Source organism: Panthera tigris, chromosome F2 (assembly GCF_018350195.1).
Source record: "Panthera tigris isolate Pti1 chromosome F2, P.tigris_Pti1_mat1.1, whole genome shotgun sequence".
NCBI classification, from domain to species: Eukaryota; Metazoa; Chordata; class Mammalia; order Carnivora; family Felidae; genus Panthera; species Panthera tigris.
Window position 1 is genome coordinate 67624013 of NC_056676.1, and position 20633 is coordinate 67644645.

A 20633-nucleotide genomic window follows, 5' to 3' on the forward strand; every position below is an offset into this window, starting at 1 on the left:
GGTACTGGGAGTTATGATTTCAGCATATGCTTTTGGAGGTAACACAAATCGGCCCGTAACCTCAATGACTGGTCAAGACATGGGCATGTGACCCGTGTCTGGCCAATAGTCAGAGAGGATGAAGTAGGGGTAGAGTAGGGGCCTCTGAGGAAAGTCTCCTTCCTCCTAAAGGATAGCACAGGGTTGATAGCACAATTGTCTCCCTTTGAAAATTGTCACACTGGGACGTGATATGGGAACCTGCTGCAGCCATGCGGAGGCCAGCCCGCGGGTGGAGCGGATGTGGAGGATAGGGACAGGGAGAGCCCCGTGGTGGTTGTGCTGGCGAACCAGTCAACCCTGGAATCGGCCCAAAGTTGTCCTTTGGGTTTAAGAGGATATAAATTAAATCATCCTGAAACATCCCGGTCTCCATTTGAAGCAGAGATGGTCAGGGGTCCACCTACATACCTCGTCTTTCCATCCACCTGTGCGGGTGGCGGGACACATTTCCCGGCTTCTCCGGAGGTTGGGTTGACTGTGTGACCAAATTCTCACGAATGGAACGTGCAGACGAGCGGAGGGCACGTGCGTCATTCCCAGGCTGACGTGGGTGTGCCCCCTTCACGCTCTTGCCTTCTTCCAGCCAGCTGGAAACTGATGCGGCTGAGACCAGGAATCCCATGTGGATGAGATATAGGAACCCCAACATGGAGACAACTCGTGTCCCTAAATTCTGTCAGTCAGGAAGAGTCACCTCCAGAAGTTACAGGGGAGAGACACAGATTCTGTGTTGTTGTTTTTTTTTAATTTTTTTTAATGTTTATTTTTTGAGAGAGAGAGAGACAGAGACAGAGACAGAGTGTGAGCAGGGGAGGAACAGAGAGAGAGGGAGACACAGAATCCGAAGCAGGCTCCAGGCTCTGAGCTGTCAGCACAGAGCCCGACGCGGGGCTCGAACTCACGGACTGTGAGATCATGACCTGAACCGAACTCGGACGCTCAACCGACTGAGCCACCCAGGCGCCCCCAGACTCTGTGTTCTTTAAACCACTGTCTTTTGGCTGTCTTTGTCACAGCAGCAGAGCTTTGCCCTGACTAGCAACCCTGCTCCGTAAGGGTGGAGGGAGTTTTGCCAGAGCAAACTTGATGACAAACGTTTCCTGCAGAAGACTTTCCCTTTAGGGTCAGAGATGGCCTCGGGCTGCGGGCCTGAAATAGACTTCTTAATATCTGCCAAGTCCCCTTTGTGGATTCCGCTAGTGCACGCAGCTTTCCGATAATGTGGCTTCCTGTGGGCGGCTCATCTAGGCGAAGAGAATGTTTTCATTGATCTGCCGATGCACACATCCTGGTCTCTGGATGCCTGCCTTTATCAACGTCATTCTCACCAAGTACCGAGTTCCGGGAACCCTGCTCCAGGGAATCTGCCTCTGCCGTGTGTCCACACTCTACAAGGACAACTCGGCTTCCAGAGTCTGGCCCGTGCGGGGCCTTCTTGCAGAACTGACCTCTCCTTCCTGCATGTCCCTCTCCTAGTATTCACTTCATTCTGCTCGTGTTCAGGGCTGTGTAACACGGCCTCCTTCCCCATTCTGCTGGGAGTTCACTGGGGACAGGGCGGCTCCATACTTCGGATGTCTAACACGATGCTGGGCACCTGGCAGGAGCTGGGTAAATGTGGGCCCACTGAGGAATGACTCTGGCCATCGATAAAGACCCCTTCCAGAGTCCCAGTCCAAGTTCGTCTCAATGTACAAAACAGGAGTGTTCTTCAAAGGTCTCAGAACAAGGTTTGATACGTTGAATTGTGTTTTACATGAGCTATGCAAGGCACCCCCCTCAAACCTACACGTGAGGCCCCATGTAATCTCACCCCATAGTTTTAGCAGAGGCACATAACTCTGTAGTTTCTTAAAGAGAAGGAATAAGAGACAGAAAGAGGAAGTGGGAAAGCACCTGAGGAAGGAGGTGGAGAGAAGGAACCAGGGGAGCACAAATGCCCGGACACGGGTTTGAATCTTGGCTCCCACCTTTCTAGCTGTGTGACCCTGGGCAAGTTACTCAGCTTCTCTGATCCTCTCTTTCCTCAGCTGGCAAATGGAGATGATAATATCTATTTGCAGGACTGTTGTGAGGATGGAGAGAATGTATGCAAAACATGGTGAGTGAGAGAGTGGGTATCATCAGCAGAGGCGGGTTCCCTTCGCCAACAAAGCAAATGATCTCTGAGCCGACATTCTCCCAAGGAAGGGGGTTGCCTGAACCCACAGGCTATGTGGACACCTACCCCTCAGCAATCTTTCACAGAAAGCCAGGCTTTGGTCTGCCAGGTTCGTGTAAAGTGAGTTGTAGTGTCTGTGCAAACCCCTTGTCAGCTGCCCCTGCTGAGACTGCGGAGGGGAAGAAACCTCCATGCTGAGAGCAGGGGGATCCAGAGCCATGAGGGGGAGCCGCGCACCCCCCATGGCCTCCCTGCCACCCTGCTGACAGGGCCTTCCCACACCCTCTGTAATGCTCATGAACTTGCATGTGGAGATGCGTGCACACAGCAATTGGTGACCGAAGTGCTGTGCCCCCAGCCCACTTCATCCTCAGGAATCTGTAGAAGAGGCACACATCCAGAGGTTTGTTTGTTTCTTTTCTTTTCTTTCTTCTTTCTTTTCTTTCTTTCTTCCTTCATTTCTTCCTTTCCTTCCTTCTTTTTTTTCTCTTTCTTCTTTCTTCCTTCCTTTCTTTCTTCCTTTCCTTCCTTCCTTCCTCTTTCTACCTTCCTTCCCCTTCCTTCCTTCCTTCCTTCCTTCCTTCCTTCCTTCCTTCCTTTTAATGGAAAGCCCATGGGGCTCCTGGGTGGCTCAGTCGGTTAAGCATCCAACTTCAGCTCTGGTCATGATCTTGCGGTTTGTGAGTTTGAGCCCCACATCGGGCTCTGTGCTGTCAGCGCAGAGCCTGTTTTGGATCCCCTGTCCTCCTCTCACTGCCCCTCCTCCACACGTGTGTGCATTCTCTCTCTCAAAATAAATAAACATTTTTAAAAATGAAATAAAAGGAAACCCAAACCCAGAGCCCAAACAGTCCCATGCATGGAGCTGGCTTCCTTTGAGAATGAAGTGAGATGAGCTTGGCCAGCTGCCACTACAGGCTAGTTCACGCTGAGTGAGGGAAAATGGTATGTTCGAAGAGGCAAGATGAATTATTTCAAAATAGCCTGCAGACCTCAGATTAGATCACAGTAGGGTAGGACCTTTTTTATTTTATTTTATTTATTTATTTTTAAAAATTTTTTTTAATGTTTTTATTTATTTTTGAGACAGAGAGAGACAGAGTATGAGCAGGGGAGGGGCAGAGAGAGAGGGAGACACAGAATCTGAAACAGGCTCCAGGCTCTGAGCCGTCAGCACAGAGCTCAACGCGGGGCTCGAACTCACGGACTGTGAGATCATGACCTGAGCTGAAGTCAGATGTTCAACCGACTGAGCCAGCCAGGCGCCCCAGGGCAGGACCTTTTTTAATAAGAAAAGAGAAAAAGCAGCCTGTAGGATATGTATGTGTGTGTTTATGCGTGCGTGTGAATATTTTAATATACATATTTGTATATATATTTTAATATGTATTTTAAATGAATGCTTTATGTGTTGAGATGATTCACTGGTGAGGCAGAGATAGTAAGGTGTGAGCACGGGAGCCTCCGCAAATCCTGGGAGAGACTCAAGGGGACTATGGGGCAATTATGAGCGTTTAGAAAATGCGTCCCTTCCGATCAGCATAGCTCATGCTGATCCTGGCAGAACAGAAGAAGATGTCTCTGGTCAGCAGGGGCACATGATTGGGAAATCCAGGCTGCACTCTGCTGGCTGAGCCCTCTGCCCCAGTGTGGGGTGGTACCCACGCAGAGGACAGGGTACTCTTTTCTAGTTAGCGTCTAAAGGTGTCCTATGGGCTGGTGGGGCCCTGCCCGATAGACCTCCTAATTTATCCAGAATGGTTCCAGAATGTTGCTTCAGTTATCTACTGCTGTGTGACGAACCATGCTAAAACTAAGGGGGTTAACAATTCTGTAGATCAAGAGTTCAAAAAGGGCACGGTGGGGATGGCTCTTGTTTGTTCTGGGTTCGTTCTGGGCGCCTCAGCTGGGAAGGCAGGGATGGCTGGGGCTGAAGGATCATTCTCAAGATGGCTTCCTCACTCACCTGTCTGGCACCTGGGCTGGGACGGCTGTGGGACAGGTTCCACCGTGTCTGTCCTCTGAAGGGTCTCTGGAAGGCCTACCTGTGGCCTCTCCAGCACTGTGTCCTCAGGGTGGACAGAATTCTTACCTGCCACACAGGGCTCCAGTGAACATGTGTCCCCGTGAACAAAGCAGGTGCCACATCTGCCCTTTTAGTAGAAGTCTCAGAGAGGCATTTTTGCTGTACTTGATTGGTCAAAGCAGTCATGAACATGCCCAGATTTGAGACTCCCTGCCTCTCAAGGGGAAAAGTGGAAGAGAAGTTGCAGTGATATTTAAAAAAAAAAATTTTTTTTTAATGTTTATTTTTCAGAGAGAGAGAGCGCAAGCAGGGGAGGGGCAGAGAGAGAGGGAGACATAGAATCTGAAGCAGGCTCCAGGCTCCGAGCTGTCAGCATAGAGCCCGACGCGGGGCTGAACTCACAAACTGCGAGATCATGATCTGAGCCAAAGTCGGGCGCTTAACTGACTGAGCCACCCAGGCGCCCAGCAGTGATAATTTTAAAACTGCCACAGCGGTCTTCTGTGAAGAGAGAAGGGCAGCCATCATAACTAGACCATCCCACGCTGTCTAGATTGGGGTTGTCTGTTTTCCAGGTTCTGATCCTCTCTTTTCTGCTATCTGTGTGTGTGTGTGTGTGTGTGTGTGTGTGTGTCTCTCATGGAAGAGAGGCTGTCAAGGGAGCATTTCTGCAGAAGCAAATTCAAAGACCTCCAGGGGCTGGGCTGCTAATGTGTGAGGTGACAGGTGTCCCACAAAAAGGAGCAGCGAGGACTACGGTGAATTAGACAGGGCATGCCTCACTCCTGCAGTGGCCTCGCATATTGGATCTGGCCTGGGAGCTCCTGGCCTGTGACTCCTGACGGTGAATAAAAGAATCAGTGTTAGAGATGGGTGAGGCCTCAGAGATCATCGGACCAGTGATTTTCAAACTTATTTTCTCTAAAGCAGTGGAAAACTGTTCTCAAAACAAGATCGTACAGAAGAAGCACGATGCAGAACATCTGATAAAGCCTGGAATCCCACACTGGCCTCCTGTTGTCTTCCTAAGGTGCCAACATGGAGCCCTCAGGTTCCAAGGAACCCAGTTTGAAAACCACCAGTTCATATCTTCGTGCAAAAAAAGGAGAAAAGTGAGGTCCAAAGAGGGGAAGTGACTTGCCCAAATTCATACTGGGAGTTAATGGCAGAGATTAATTTGAATGTTAAACAAAGAGACTAGGTCAAGGTCTAGCATAGCGAGGAAACTCAGTAAGTGTGTATTTTTTTCCTGGCTTTTGGGACCTCGTCTTGAACACTATTGTCTTCCTTGGATGTGTCCTGATTTTTTTGTTGTTGTTCATTTGCTGAGGATTTCGGGTGGGAGCATACTGCATCCTGTATGTGGCTGTGAAGCCTCATGTACCATGAAGCAGGGAATCTCAGCTCCAAGAATTTCCTAGCATTCGAGAGTGGGCAGAATGCTTAGCACCTTCCAAATGTAGCTGCCAAGCACTTACCTGGGCATGAATGAAAACGAACCAAGCCTGAGCTCATGAGAAGCCCAAACTTGTCTAGAAAAATCAATACAGCTTTTCTCCATCCTACGTAATATGTGAGTTCCTGAAAAGTTGGAGGTAAGTCAATTTTTTCCCCAGTTCAACATGTCCCGAGCACCCAGCATCAGTTCAGCATCGTGCTGAGGCCAGGGATGGGTACATCCACATCCACATGGATGGCCATGATTCTTGTTTCCGACATTTTTACCAAGCCACATAAGACATACACCAAAGGAGGGGTGCCGGGGTGGCTCAGTCAGTTAAGCTTCTGACTTTTTTTTAGGACATGTTTATTTATTTCTGAGAGAGAGAGAGAGAGAGAGAGAGAGAGAGAGAGCGAGCGCCTGAGTGTGGGAGGGGCAGAGAGAGAGGGAGACACAGAATCCAAAGCAGGTTCCAGGTCCTGAGCTGTCAGCACAGAGGCCGACCCGGGGCTCGAACCCACGAGCCATGAGATCATGGCCTGAGCCGAAGTCAGAGGCCTCACCGAGCCACCCAGGTGGCCCAGCTTCTGACTCTTGATTTCAGCTCAGGTCATGGTCTCACAGTTCATGGGTTTGAGCCCCACATCAGGCTCTGTGCTTTCAGCACAGAGCCTGCTCTTGCCTGCTCTTGGGATTCTTGCTTCCAGGTTCCTACATTTTTACCAAGCCACATAAAAAATACACCAAAGGAGGGGCGCCTGGGTGGTTCAGTAGGTTAAGCATCCGACTCTCGATTTCAGCTCAGATCATGGTCTCACCGTTCATGAGTTCCAGCCCCGCATTGGGCTCTGCACTCACGGTGGGGAGTCTGCTTGGGATCCTCTCTCTCCTTCTTTCTCTGCCCCTCCCCTGTTCATGCTCTCTGTCTCAAAATAAACTTAAAAAAATTATTTAAAAAATGCACCAAAGGAGCTTGCTAATGGTGTCATATAAAATGGTGTCATTTTATAAAATGGGAAGAATTACTTCCTAACTAACACCTTATGTCCTCATTTACAAATATTTGTATTTGTCAATTTGGATTTTCATAGTAAAGGGCTTTTTCAGTTCTGGCATATGGCAAGTCTTTAATGAATGAAAATTTGTTGACTAAAGGAACATAGTTCGAGAACAGTCAAGGAATACCCATACTTGATAATCACATTTGTGTACGGGTACATACCTCAAACATACTTTTCACATATTGGTACCTGTTTGTTTCCATAAGAACCTCCTGGGGGAGGGAAAGTAGGTGTTTATTATGCCATTTCACAGGTAAGATAACTGAGGCCCTAGAATGAGCTTCCTCAAATTAGTATCCGAAAAAGGTCTGATGGAAGTTAAGTCCGGACTTTGCCAGCAGGGGAAGCCCCAGCAATGAGATCAAGACAACTTTAGCTCACTCGTGCCGTTGGCTGACCTGATCTCAGCCCTACCAGGTGTACATGTCCATCCCCCGCCAGGCATTCAGGTAGGAGGCCTCAAATGCTTAAATCCTTTTTTCTTTCCCCACTCGCCCACATCCTGCCGCTTTCCAGGGCCGGACATTGAACTCTGAAATCTGGGCCCTGCTCCTTAGCCCCCACATCTGCCCAAATGCCTGTTCTCCCTCCTCACCAACCCCGTGGGTGACGCTCTGCCCTTGAGTACATTTATTTGGTTGACATTTACGAAGCCTCTCCTTTACAGTGGGCACTGGGCCAGGGCCCGGAGATATACTGCCAGATAAAACATGGTCCCTGCCCTCTGGGACTGCTGCTGAGTGGAAGGAGCCTTAAGAGAAAGCTAGGTGGAACACTCAACAGCACTCAGGAGGACATTTAAATCTGACGGTGGTGCTGGGTGGGGGGGGGGGGGGGGGAATCTGAGTGGTGTTTTGAAGAATGAATAGGAGTTCACCAGATTGGCAGGAGAAGGGGAGGGAATTCCATTGAGAGGAACGGCACAGGCAAAGGTGCAGAGGTACGAGTTGCCCTGGCATGTTTAGGACCCTGGCAGGAGCTGACAAGGGGAAGGGAGGTAAGGAGACAAGGTGAGGCTGGGAAGGAAAGCGGGGCCAAGGAGGGGGCCTACATTTCCACACTGTGGTCTGGCTTTCATCTGAGGGTTCCTGCAAAGCCTTAGGCCTGGGCCTGATATGATCAAATTCCAATTTTAGGAAAAAAGTACTCTGAGAGGTGTGCAGGGAATGGAGTGAGGAGGGAAGGGACACATTTTGTTTGGCATACCACCCTGTCGGCACCTCATGGGTGCACTGGTAGAGTGGGTGCTCACTGTTTGTTGACGGGATGAAGCAGTGACCCAGCAGGCAGCTTACTGAGGAAATCCGGGGGAAGGTCCTGAACAAAGATCGTGAGAATGGAGAGGAGGGGCTGGACGTGGGCAAAGTACAGGGTTTGTCTGAGTCAGGGTCTGGTCGGGGAAACAAAACAGGCCAGGAAGTTCGATGAAGAAAGTTAACAGTGGAGAATTAGTTATAAAAGTGTAGAACGACACGGTACAGGTGGGGGGGGGGGGCGGGATAACCCAGAGATCAGCAACATCAGGAAGCTACTGCCACCCTAGGGCTGGAGGGACAAAAGTGGTGTCATCCCAGGAACCAGAGTCCCTAGAGTAAGCCAGGAGTGAAGAGGGAGGGGTGCCAAGGTTGGGGTCCCCAAGGAGCAGACTCAGACATGGAGGCTAATGCTCTTGGAAGGGAAGGGAATGGACAGGGTTGGCCAGAGGGAAAAGCTGGGCTCAGTGCAGTCTCAAGGAGGGCCTCAGGTGACCCTACATGGGAGGTCTGAAGCTAGGATGCCCTTCAGAGCCCAACCAAGTTGGGGCAGGGAGGCGGGACCTTTATACTCCAGCCACTGGATATAGACCTCCAGGCAAGGTAGCTCTTCTCAGTCAAGGCAGTTTTCAAAAACGGGTCCCAAAAGGCATCCTGGCAGGAGGGGGCGGATAAATTCTTCAGTCCAGAAGCGGAATCTGGTGGCACGTCCCAACAGCCATACAGGTGGGGCTGGAGCCGCAGAAGTATAGCCAGTGCCCGGAGCAGAGAGAAAGGGAAGAAGTAACTGCTACTCACCTCCCCATCAGGGGTAGGGCCTCCCACTGGGAAACTGGGCTGGAAGCTGGTGGGCAAGAGCCTGGGAAGAGTTGGCAAGGGGAAGCCCCAGAGAGCTGCACAGGGGAGAGCAGGGGCCGGCTCTGAGAGGTCTGGGGTGGCCCCAGAGACTGGCTGTGGGGAATGGGGGAAAAGGGCGGATTGGAGGGGAAATGAGTGCCCTGGAGGGTGGGTGGGGTGGATGGTGGGGACGCCTTTCTCTCAGAAGGTGCAATGAGGAAGAGTAGCCTTGGAGGAAGAAGCTGATGGCTCACGTGGTGTTCGCCATCCAAATGCAGGTGCCTAGCTGGCAGCTCAGTGGCTCTTAAATACTGGCACAGAATGAACGTGAAAGAAGGAAAACCTCAGGTAGGCTCTCTCCTGGCCACAGGACCAAGTAAACCTCCTCAGCATGGCACTGGAGCCCCCCAAGACTTCTGCAGGCTCAGCTCCCACCACCTGTGCAGCCCCTTGGCCTCACTGAGCCCACCTGGAGTCCCCCACTACTCACCATTCATACCCACTGCTTGCTGCCCCCCCACCCCCTGGCCCCCACAGCAACAATCTCAAAATCCCACACATTCCCCAGGTCAAATGCTGCCTCTAGATGGGACTCCCCCCTAGTCCTCTTTTCTCCCAAACACATTGTAATCCCTCCCATGGGTCCCCATGAGTGCTTCAGAGCCTGAAATCACCACTTACTACCTACTGGACTCCAGCAAGGAACTTACAAATCTGCAGGTTTCTTTCTCTCTGAAATGGGACAAAAAATAACCCCACAGGCTGACTGTAAAACCGAAGGGATTATGCATAAAGTGCTAAGAACAGTCCCTGACACATTATGTTAGCAATTATTGTTAGCATTTATTAATGTTAGCAATTATTTGCATTTTCATCTTCTGATCCCCGGCATCTGGCCCTTAGTAGATGCTTAATTAGGTTTGTTGAACGTATGGAGATTTAATATTAAAAGGATTTATCCTTGGGGCTCGAGCTGGTTTTAGAAAATTAAGCGTTTAGCAGGAGTGAGTACAGAGCCTCTCTGATAAGAGTTATCTCTGTCGGACGTCTAGAGACTCCAAGTTGACCCGGATCTCTCAAGAAAGAGAAACTACAGATTTTAAATTCCTTTTTCAAGGAGGTTTTTTGGTGCAGGGTCTGGCACACATTTCATGCTCACCCAAATCACGTTGCACGAATGTACGCACACAACCTGGCAGGGATGTCCCGGTGTAGGCAGTATCACAGTCGGTGGCCAGAATGACTTCTACTCCCCTACCCGCCCACCACGGAACCAGGGCTGGCACCGGGCCCCAGACCCTGCTCCGCGTGCGGAGGCCGGGAAGGGGGCAGGAATCCGGCGGCAGCCACGTGGGCCCCTTCCGCTAGCTCCCCACATCCTTTGTTTCCCACCGGCCCCGGCTCAGGAAGCTCTTTCTGCTAGTCACCGCGAAGGGGCGGCCCAGGAGCCTGGAGAAGCTATTTCCGTGCAATCCGGGAGGGCGGCAGGCGCGGGAGGGGCGTGGAGGTGGAGGCAGCGCAGAAGGCCCAGTGTTTGCTTTTATTTCATCCAACAGAAGGTTCTATTTGTGGAAGCGAACAGACGCTGGGGATTAGAGCTGGGAGGGGGAAGGAAAAGGAAAAAAAAAAAAAAAAAGCCACATCCACTACCACGCACAGGTCTTCCCCGGAACTACCGCGTGGGGGTGAATGACTGATTCTGGAATTCATCACCTCTCCTATCCTGCCTTCCTCTGGCTGCAGCGGGGCCTGGGCGGCGCCCACGGCTCCAATCGGAGGTCTCAAGGCGCGGGGCGGTGGGGGTTCCCTGAAGCGAACGACGTAACCGTCCGGCTGCAGCGAGCTGCTGGTGCAGGGAACTGTGGTGCGCGCGCCCATAGTCCATTGTGCTCGGTGTGAATGGGGAACGCGCACCAATCAGCGGTCGCTTCGTCCCCCGCGGCCCCGCCCCTCCCGCCCACTTCCCCGGGACGCTGACGTCACGGGAACTTTTCCTCCGCCCCCTCCCCCCGCAGCTCGAGCTGGGCCGCCGGCCTGCGGGAGGGCGCGCGCCGCCTCCTGCCCAGCCCGGGGCGGGGGGTGCGCGCGCGTCCCAGCCGGCTCGGGACACACCACCTGCGCCCGAGCGCGCGCAGCTCGGAGCATCCCCAGCCTTCGGGCCACCCCCATTGCCCCCGCCGACCCAGCTCCACCTCCTCCCCCCCCCCCCCCGAGCCTCCTCCCTCCGCTTCGGTGACTGCTTGCCGGGCGGCAGGGCCCGAGTCGTCGCAGCCACCTCATTGCTCAACCCGGCTTCCCAACTGTTTACACAGCCCGGCCTGTGAGTGTGTGTGTGTATACAGCGTGAGTCACCGAGAGGCGGAGGAGGTGGAGGAAAAGGAGAAGGAGGAGTGCACTGGCCGGGATCCGTGCGGCGCACACACTCACTCACTCACACTCAGTCACTCTCTCCGAGCGCGTCTCGCTCGCTCACACACACGCCGGGAGCCCAGGAGCGCGCAGGATCTCGAGCGCCGCGGAAAAGTTGCTCCGGCTTTCTCTCCGGGACTTGGGCTTTGGGAAGTGCATTTGCTCCGCCGCTCCACCGAGCCTGCGGAATCCTGCCCTCGCGGCTCGGGACGTTGGGAACACCAGCCGCCGCCTCCTCCGCCTCCGGGACTGTCGGCGGTCTCGACAACAATAGCGGCAGCCGCCCGGGGCCAGGCGCCCCAAGCCGGTGCCCGCGGGGCTCCCGGGACCCGAGCCGGCCTCTGCTCCCCGGACGCGCGGCCGGCGTGCTTCCAGCGGGCAACGCGAGCGCCCGGGAGCGGCTCCTACCTTGACCCCCGTGGGGGCCGAGCCGAGCTCCGTCTGCAAAGTCCATCCCGCCGGCTGGAGTAGGTCGCGGCGCCGGCTCCGAGCCCTCAGCGCCTTTCCGCGCGGATCCCGGGACATACAAAGCCGGGGCCGGCCCGGCCCGGGACGGGATGCGGGTCGGTCCGGTGCGCTCTGCCATGAGCGGCGCCTCGCAGCCCCGCGGCCCGGCCTTGCTGCTCCCGGCCGCCCGGGGCGCCCCGGTCAAACGCCTGCTGGACGCGGACGACGCGGCGGCCGTGGCGGCCAAGTGCCCGCGCCTCTCCGAGTGCTCGAGCCCGCCGGACTACCTCAGCCCCCCCGGCTCGCCCTGCAGTCCGCAGCCGCCGCCCGCCGCGCCGGGGGCTGGCGGCGGCTCCGGGAGCGCGCCGGGGCCCAGCCGCATCGCCGACTACCTGCTGCTGCCCCTGGCGGAGCGAGAGCATGTGTCCCGGGCGCTGTGCATCCACACGGGCCGCGAGCTGCGCTGCAAGGTAGGCACCCCCGGGTCGGGACCGGCCGGGGCGGTGCGGGAACGCGGTAGCCCGCAAAGGTGCTTGGGGGTCTCGCCCTCCGGCGCCGGGGGCCTCAGGTGGCACCTGCGGTGACTCGAGCGTGGTAGGCGGCATTTGGCCAGGTTCACCCTTTGGGTGATTGAGGTGTTTCGGACGGGGTGGTATAAGGGGGGCTCTGCGAGCAGGAGGAAGTGCGGTGTTCGGTGGCTTTATCTCTGTTCTTTCCGTAGCGCCCAGTTGAGCGCACGGCGTTCCAAATAAGTTGTGGAATTGAAATGGATTCCAGGGCCATGCCATTCCCCTTCTCTCATTCTCCTCGCTTCCCCCGCCCCTTGTCCTGGAAGGACGCCCTGCAGTGGGTGCCTCCTTGGAGCTTGGAGCAGCTGGCGGCTCTCTTGCTGGGGTTTCAAGGCACCCGGGCTCAGCTGTGGGTGGTGAGGGAGTGGGAGGATCGTGTCAGGCTCGGGTCTTGGGGATTCCGGCTTGAACCCGCACCCCCGGGGATGAGAACCTCATCCCCGCTCCCCACCCCACCCCACCCCGACCCCAGAGGTTGGTCTGAGATGGCCTTCCAGTCTGGGCGGGGGATTTGTCTGGCGCGGAAATGTTGGAAAGCCCACACCGGCTAGGAACCCTCGCTTCCATTCATGTCTTTATTTTCCGGCCAGCGATTTTCTTTTGAATATGAGAGATTCCATTCCGGAGGAGGTAGAACTCCTAGAAACGGGGTCCTCCCGCGTGCTCCTCCGGCGCCCACAGACGCAGAACATTTCCCGCAGCCCAGCCTTTGCGAGCCTGTCTCCCGTCTCGGACCTCCCCGAGGATCGTCCGGGCTGCTCCCTTTCAACCCCGAAAGACAGGGTCACCCCTCAGTTGAAGTCGCTCTCGGGTTTTCCGCAACTCACCTGAACTCCACCCGCGTTCCCCTCCCTGGGCTTGCTGCTGCCACCTACTGTCCGACCTGAATGAAATTCCAAATGCCAGCTCAAGCCCAGTGGAAAGGGGGGAAAATCTTTCCTTCTCTGGCCCCGGGCTCAGAGCGGTTAGGGGAAGATATGTGTGTGGGGTGGGGTGGGGTGAGGGAGGGGGGCGGCAGAGAGATTTTTCTAGCTGGTGCTAGGGCAGCCAGGCCTCAGAGGTGGGGTGGGTCTGGCCATTGTGCAACCCCTTCCAGTTCCTCCGAGCAGATAATAGCTGAATCCAGATGGTGACAGCCCATGTGTCACCGTTTCCAGTTGAGTCTAGGATATGAGTAACCGGACTAAACAAAAGGCGCTTAAAGAGACCAGCTAGCTTCTGAGAGGAGATACTACCCATTTTCCTGGTGAAGGTGGGGCCAAGGAAGGGGGGGGGGGGAGATAAACAAATGAAAAAACCTTGGACAACATCCCATACCCCTCCTGTGACAATTTTAACTCAAGGCCGCTTATACCTGAGTCAGACTGTAGGCAGGTTGTTTAAGGCTGTGTTGTCACAGCCTTTCTTCGAGTCATCTGTTCCTTCTGACTAATGACAGATCTTCATGTTCCCCAGCCCCTCCAAGCTTCCACTTGGAGGTTGCAGACTGGCCACATGCTGTGCCCTCTGTGCTGAGCACTTTGGGTCCGCAGGAGGTCATGCATTTTCAAGGACTGCTTTTTCGCTCCTGGAGATCCCAGGGGGCTCCTGCAAACAAGGGAGGGCCACAGAGGGCTGGGGCTTTAGGGCTTAGCTCTCCTGTGCGGATGGCCTCAGATGGCCTCATGAAAGGAGGTGACACATATATGGATGCTTTTAAACCATCCATATCGCAATCCAGTGGTTATTTGCTAGCCCAGAGCCCTAGATGTTGCCAGTCTGGGGTGTTAGAGGCAGGTGGGGCGGCAGAGATTGGGGGGGGGGCAGGTGTGAATGAAAGGAGCCTTGCTGTCGAGCACAGCCCAATGATTGAGAGCTGCAGCCTGGGATTTAGACGGCAGCCTCTGTTTTCCTAGCCTCCTAAATGGGTCCTCTTCTCTCTGCAGGTGTTTCCCATTAAACACTACCAGGACAAAATCAGGCCTTACATCCAGCTGCCATCACACAGAAACATCACTGGCATCGTGGAAGTGATCCTTGGGGAAACCAAGGCCTACGTCTTCTTTGAGAAGGACTTTGGGGACATGCACTCCTATGTGCGAAGCCGGAAGAGGCTGCGGGAAGAGGAGGCTGCACGGCTCTTCAAGCAGATTGTGTCCGCGGTGGCCCACTGCCACCAGTCGGCCATCGTGCTCGGGGACCTGAAACTTAGGAAATTTGTCTTCTCCACGGAGGAGAGGTGAGCAGCCTCCGCAGCTCCTCCTGTGGCCTTTCAGGGCGCAGTTAGGTGCAGTTAGGTGCAGAGTGTTGGTTCAAATCAGAGCCAAGGGCTCAGTTGTCCCAGACTTAGTATTTAGAAGTCCTCTCCTGAGGAGCCGTGGCCAAGGATGGTTTATTCTGCACTCTCGTGGATGTGGCCTGGGGACATCTTGGTGCTTCTTTCTGTGGGATGTCATATGATGACAGGATGCCCTCCCCACTTCCACTCCAGGATCAAGTTTATTCCCCATTGTTGTCAGAAAGGTCAGTTCTTCTGGGGTGCGGATGTCACCCTGCCCGTCACAACCTGGACCCCTAAAGGAAGTTTTCAAGTCCTTGCTTCTACCGAGTGGGGCCTTTTTTTTTTGTACCTAGAAAGTATCACAGAGCTAAACCGTTGTATTTGCAGAATTGTGCCCTCCTCCTCTGTACCATATTCCTGTTTCCTTTCAGGCTGGCCCCCAATCCTTTCTTTACATCATCTGGTGACTTTTTAGACCTTTTGTTTGGATACATCTTCAGAAAATAGCCACATTGAATAATAAATGGAAGTTGGCTGGAATTGGTTGCTAAGTATAGATCATGACTTACCTCATAAAGGACAAGATGAGCTTGATAAGAGAATAATGAGACACTAAGATTCAGACTTGTGGTTTCGGACCAGGGAATTCAGGAAGCCGCAGGAGATAAACCTCACCTGATTGTAAGAGGTGGGCCACATCCCTTATGGGGAGGTTAAGAGCAGTACCCTTGGAGAATTGTCGAGGGGTGTGCATGGTTTTGTTGTAGCTTTTCATGCGGGGCTTTCCCCCACCTGTGCACTTTTACCCTTACCTCCAGATCGTAGGAAAGATTACGGGGTTGAGTGGCCATAAAGCGTGGCTTTGTATCTGACCTTGCAATACTTATTGGAACATACCGATTAGCAAAGAAAAGCCAAGTGTTTGCAATGGAGAAGTTTCCAATTCCTGGAACATGCTCCTTTGATATGTTGATGTGTTTTCTGAAACATGCCTTACACACCTCCTTACCAGCTTTTGAAATCTGCATTGCACAGGCGAATGTCATGTGCACGGAGTTTGGCAACCCGAGGGTTAAGCAATGGCAGGCTGACGCTATTCGTGTAACCAGCACAGGTGCAGGGTTTTAGTACTACAGCAGCCAATCAGGGGCAGACAGTGCGGGTTGAGTCATATTTTCCGTTTACAGAACCAATGGGTATTTTACATAACGACGAGGAGGTCAGGCTGAGGACATACCGAAGTTAGCACATGTATACTACACTCCAGGGAACAGGAAGGCAGGAAGGAAAAAAAAAAAAACAAAAACAGCCAGACCTTTGAGAGGAAAAGAAATTGACCCATTAGCCAGTACCAAATGTTTGCATTTGACTTCACAAGTGACTGACTGATACCAGGGCTATTTCAGAGAAGCAGGAAAGAGCATAAACTGCCAGCAGATCATAGAGGTTCCCCCCACTGGCTCTGGGTTTGGGGGGAATCTGTGAACCGTGGGTGGCTGGTTCTGAATAAGGAGGCACCCGCACCTTCGTAAGAGCCTCTGATTACAGATGTTTCAGACTTCAGCTGTTACCTGGACAGATAACCCCCCACGTAGAGTAAATCTTAGGTGTTGAGGTACCATCCACATGTACGGATGTCTGTAGGCCCCGCAACCTTCAAATCCATTAGCCACTTGTGTTTGCTCACATGACCTCTCGGCCCAGGCTAAGTGTTCTTTGCAATTAAACACCCCAATAAATGTAATTAACATTCCTGGCCCCTATCTCATCACAGTTACCGCGGCCTGGGCCCAGGTGGACAGAGTTCCCTTTGTGTGTGTATGTCAGCGTGACGTATGTGCATAATAGCAGTGACTTTGGGCCCCATGTTCTGTGATGCCAAGTGTGGGCCCATGTCGCCCTGGCAGTTTAATGGCATAAGAATAAGATCGGCCTGTAGGATGCTCCGGGCGGGGTGGGGTGGGGTGGGGGCGCTGAAGAGGTGGGATACACTGTTCTTCCCTGATACCGTGTGTAGAAAATGTTAGCAATTACCCTGAGACCGGCTCCCACTTCTGCAATGTGAACTTTGTAAATTGTGTAACCCTATTAGGATATCTCTTCTAAGCTCTAGCATAATGAATAGTATCTGGGGCTTTGCATCATACCCTCCCGCCCCAGGCTCTCTCTCGATACTTTGCAAATGTTTATTGCGGTCTGTATTGGTTTGTGAAATCCCGAGTCCTGGGTGGTTGCAGGGCACTGCTTACTGGATGAAGGGGTAAATGGCATTCCTTGGGCCCTTGCCTTTAGTGCCTGTGGGCACTGTTAATAGAGAAGGCCTTGTTTTTCATAGCAGCTGATCTGGAAGTAATAGCTTGTTTCCTCTCCTGCAGAAGCCAGCTCAGACTGGAAAGTCTAGAAGATACACACATAATCAAGGGAGAAGACGACGCTCTGTCAGACAAACATGGCTGCCCAGCCTATGTGAGCCCCGAGATTCTGAACACCACGGGGACCTACTCTGGAAAGGCAGCAGACGTTTGGAGCCTGGGGGTGATGCTCTACACCCTTTTGGTGGGACGATACCCCTTCCATGACTCAGACCCCAGTGCCCTCTTCTCCAAAATCCGCCGTGGACAGTTCTGCATTCCTGAGCACATTTCCCCCAAAGCCAGATGCCTCATTCGCAGCCTCCTGAGACGGGAGCCTTCCGAAAGACTCACTGCTCCTGAGATCTTACTCCATCCCTGGTTCGAGTCTGTCTTGGAACCTGGATACATCGACTCAGAAATAGGAACTTCGGACCAGATTGTTCCAGAGTACCAGGAAGACAGTGACATTAGTTCCTTCTTCTGCTAATCCCAAAACCTCAGAAACCTCAATTCTCACACATAGCATTTCCATTTCTAAAGATGGACAGGCCTTTCGGCGTGGTGCCAGCCAGACATGCGATGGCGTAAAGACCGTAGCTGCTGAACTCAACGTGGCCCCCCCACCCCCGACTTATTTGTTATGATGAGTGACTGTATTGATCTGAGCGGCACACGCTCTGATCGGCTGCCCCGCAAAGTTGTTTCCCTTCTCAATGAACCGTCAGCAACTGTCCCGCTGTCAGATGCAGGGGTGGGGGCTGGTGGGTTCTGCGTCTTCATAGGTGGCAGAGAGTATGGATATCCTACAGGGCGTGTGGTCAAGTGAAAGGAACTCCAGCATTTTAAAGGGAGAGGAAGTGAGTCGCACAGTGGCATTTTGGGCAATAACCATATTTTAGCAGGGTGACAAATCATTTGGGCCAATGAACCTGCCATCTTTGAACTTGTCTTTGGGAGCTAGACGTTTGCTACCCCAGCTTCTCTATTGGAAAGTTCATTTTTGGGGGGGGGGTTGGTTTAACACACACCCTTTCTTCACACTCACAGTTACCAATGACCCTGCTCCATTTTTGGAGCAGACTGTTTTTGGAGCAGAGGAGCCTGCCTGAACTACGAACCCAGACTCTCCTCCATTTCCTGCCAAGACATCATTTGCACTAATGCCTTCTATCTGACCTTGAAACGTCCCCTTCTTTGCTATCAGCACTTACCAGCTAACCGTGGAGAAGTATCACAAGAGATTCGAACTCCTGGCTATTTCGGAACTCTAAGCTCAGAGAGACTGCAGATTTTTAACGTTAATTTGAGCACTTGGAAACCGTTAGCTTCGTTGGTTCCCCTGAAACGGGTCAGCCTTTATCCTTTTTCCCCAAGACCATCTCAGGGTGGAGCATTTTGTCTAGGAGAAGAAAGATAGGGAGACTCCTCGCCTCTCCCAAGAGCAAATGGTAAACCTCTCTGTGCTTCAGCGAAAGTGGAGTTTGGATAGTCTTAGACGACTCTCAGACCCACGCATCCCCTTCATGGATATGGTCTGCCCCTGGTGTTGTGTGTCACGTCTGCAGTTTTGCATGATGGGTTGTTAATATTTTAAATTTGATGTGGTTTATGAATACATCTCTATGATCAGCATCTGGAGTGAAATAGCCCCAAATCTTTCAAGTTGGAAGAGACTTTCAAAGTATCCAGTCCAACTTTTTTCCTCTCTCTGCCATCTCCCAAAGCAGAACCCCGCCCCCCACAACTTAACCTTCCTTCAGGTGGGAATCCAGCATCTGTTTGAATGCCTTCAGAGATGGGAACTCACTACCTACGAAAGACATTGCTTAACAGAGAAACTGCAACTCGCATTAAAAATGAAAAAAAAAAACAAAAAAAAAAACAAGAACCCAAGAAATATCAGTAAATGTCTCAGTACTGAAATCAGGTGGTTAAACGGGTAAACCGAACATACTGTATTTTGAGAAATGGCACAGAGACAGGCAGGCCATCTTCAAGGGCTCCGCCTAGGCAGACAACTAACCTGCATTGTGAGAATGTTGTCAATACCTCACGTACTGTGTACTTTGTATATATATTCTACCTTTTATACCTGTTGTCCGATATGTGTTGTTGTTTTGGCTCTGAGGCTTGGTTTGTTGTCTGTGTCTGTCTGAATAACCTGCGTGTCTAAAACCACGTGAAATGTGAATGATTATTGGCAATATTACCTTGACAGAATCATGGGACTCGGAGAAGAGGGAGGGCAGAGGCCTCTTGTCGCACTAACGCGCTCGTGGTTGCTCGACTGTTGTATCTGTGATACGTTACCCGGCTGAGGACTCCGGGCTGGCTGGGGCTTCTGCCGGGAAAGCTCGAAACACTAGATCCTTCCTGTACATGTGTATATATGTGAACAGTGAGACGACCGTTTCTGACTTGTAGAGAAATTTTAATAAATCGGGTTTCGTAAATAGGCGCAGTGCATTTCTTGGGAGTCCAATCTGCCTTTGCCTTGTGCAATTTCATGCTGGGGATGCAAAGGTCTCTGGCCACAGGGTTTGGAATATCACAGGGACACACAGAAGTAAACAGATGATTATTATGTATGACCTTTGGCAGAGGAGAACCCTTTCACTTTTTCCACTGAAGTGGGCAAATTCACTTTGATGGGTGAAGCCAGGTTGGTGACATCAGGGTGGGGAGGGCCGAGAGTTGAGACAGAGCCGAGAGACATTAAAGAGGAGCAAACATAAATAAGGCTTGAGTTGGAAGAATCCCTCTGGCTTTTTTTGATGAAAGCTATGGACACTTAGAAAAGTATAGATGTGTATGCAAATCCACCAGAACTTTGAGGTCTTCACGTGACCCTGAGGGCATCCCAAGCTTCCTGCTGGGAGCTAGCCTCCCCGCCCCACTGGGGCATTCGGCTTAGTTAAAATGGCTAATTGAGACATTTCCTCCCCCCACCGGAAGTGTAAAATGGAAATAAAGGATGGAAAAACTAAAGGCATTATTTTGAAACAAAGGCAAAGAGAGAAAGGATTTTTATTAGGTTAATACCTTCACTGTTCCATCAGAATCGATTTTAAATGAAATAAATTAGCATCGAGAGTGATTTAAAAAAGAAAAAAACTTTAGGTTGTAAAGTGTAACAAATCTGCAGAAAAATGCACACGAAAGTGTTCAGCTCTGAATTTTCACAAACCCAACAGGAAGACAGTGGCAGAACCAGCGGTCGGATCCAGATCACAAAAGACTGCCCGGATCCCAGGAACGTCTCCCCGTCCCTTTCAGTTCCTAAGGGATACCCCTGCCCCACCCCCACCCCCACACTCCCCGAGGGTCACTCCCATGGGGCAGAATTGTAACTCCTCTTTTAACAGGAAAAATTAGAATGGAAGAAATGAGTTCTAGGTTTAAATGGAAAGGCATACAGAAGTTACAGATGACACAATTGCCTTTTTCTAGGACTCAGGCTGAGATCACCCAAGAACGGAGACCTATGACACCAAAGTAAATGCAACTCAGGCCTCGTGACCCAGGAACTTAAAAGAAATGGAAAAAAACACATCAGAGGCAGTGCGGGGTGGGGGGAAATGGCCAAATGCCTGAGTAGCTTAGAAACTTAGGAAGCTGGGGGTTGGTCTGGGGCCATCCCAGGAAGAGGACCCTTAAACCCCAAAGTTCCTGGAGCCTCAGAATCTGCATTGTCGTGTCTCCTTGCTCCCACAAATCCAGACGAAGCTCGGCCTAGCTCCCTGGGCATACAGAGAGAGAGGTAATACTTTGGA

General features: G+C 52.3%; 1 protein-coding gene across 1 annotated transcript; it reads left to right on the forward strand.

Annotated features, from left to right (window-relative positions):
- The first annotated feature begins 11059 nt into the window (after positions 1–11059).
- Positions 11060–19313, forward strand: TRIB1 (tribbles pseudokinase 1). Its single transcript, XM_042973097.1, has 3 exons — positions 11060–12147; positions 14172–14464; positions 16882–19313. The coding sequence occupies exons 1-3, from the start codon at positions 11788–11790 to the stop codon at positions 17345–17347; spliced, it is 1119 nt and encodes a 372-aa protein (XP_042829031.1). The 5' UTR covers positions 11060–11787; the 3' UTR covers positions 17348–19313.
- The last annotated feature ends 1320 nt before the right edge of the window (positions 19314–20633 follow it).

Excerpts from the sequence above, each read along its gene's own strand:
- TRIB1 (XM_042973097.1), top strand. The coding sequence starts at position 11,788 with ATGCGGGTCGGTCCGGTGCGCTCTGCCATGAGCGGCGCCTCGCAGCCC. Across the intron at positions 12,148-14,171 it reads GCCGCGAGCTGCGCTGCAAG|GTGTTTCCCATTAAACACTA; the intron begins GTAGGCACCCCC and ends TTCTCTCTGCAG. Across the intron at positions 14,465-16,881 it reads GTCTTCTCCACGGAGGAGAG|AAGCCAGCTCAGACTGGAAA; the intron begins GTGAGCAGCCTC and ends CCTCTCCTGCAG.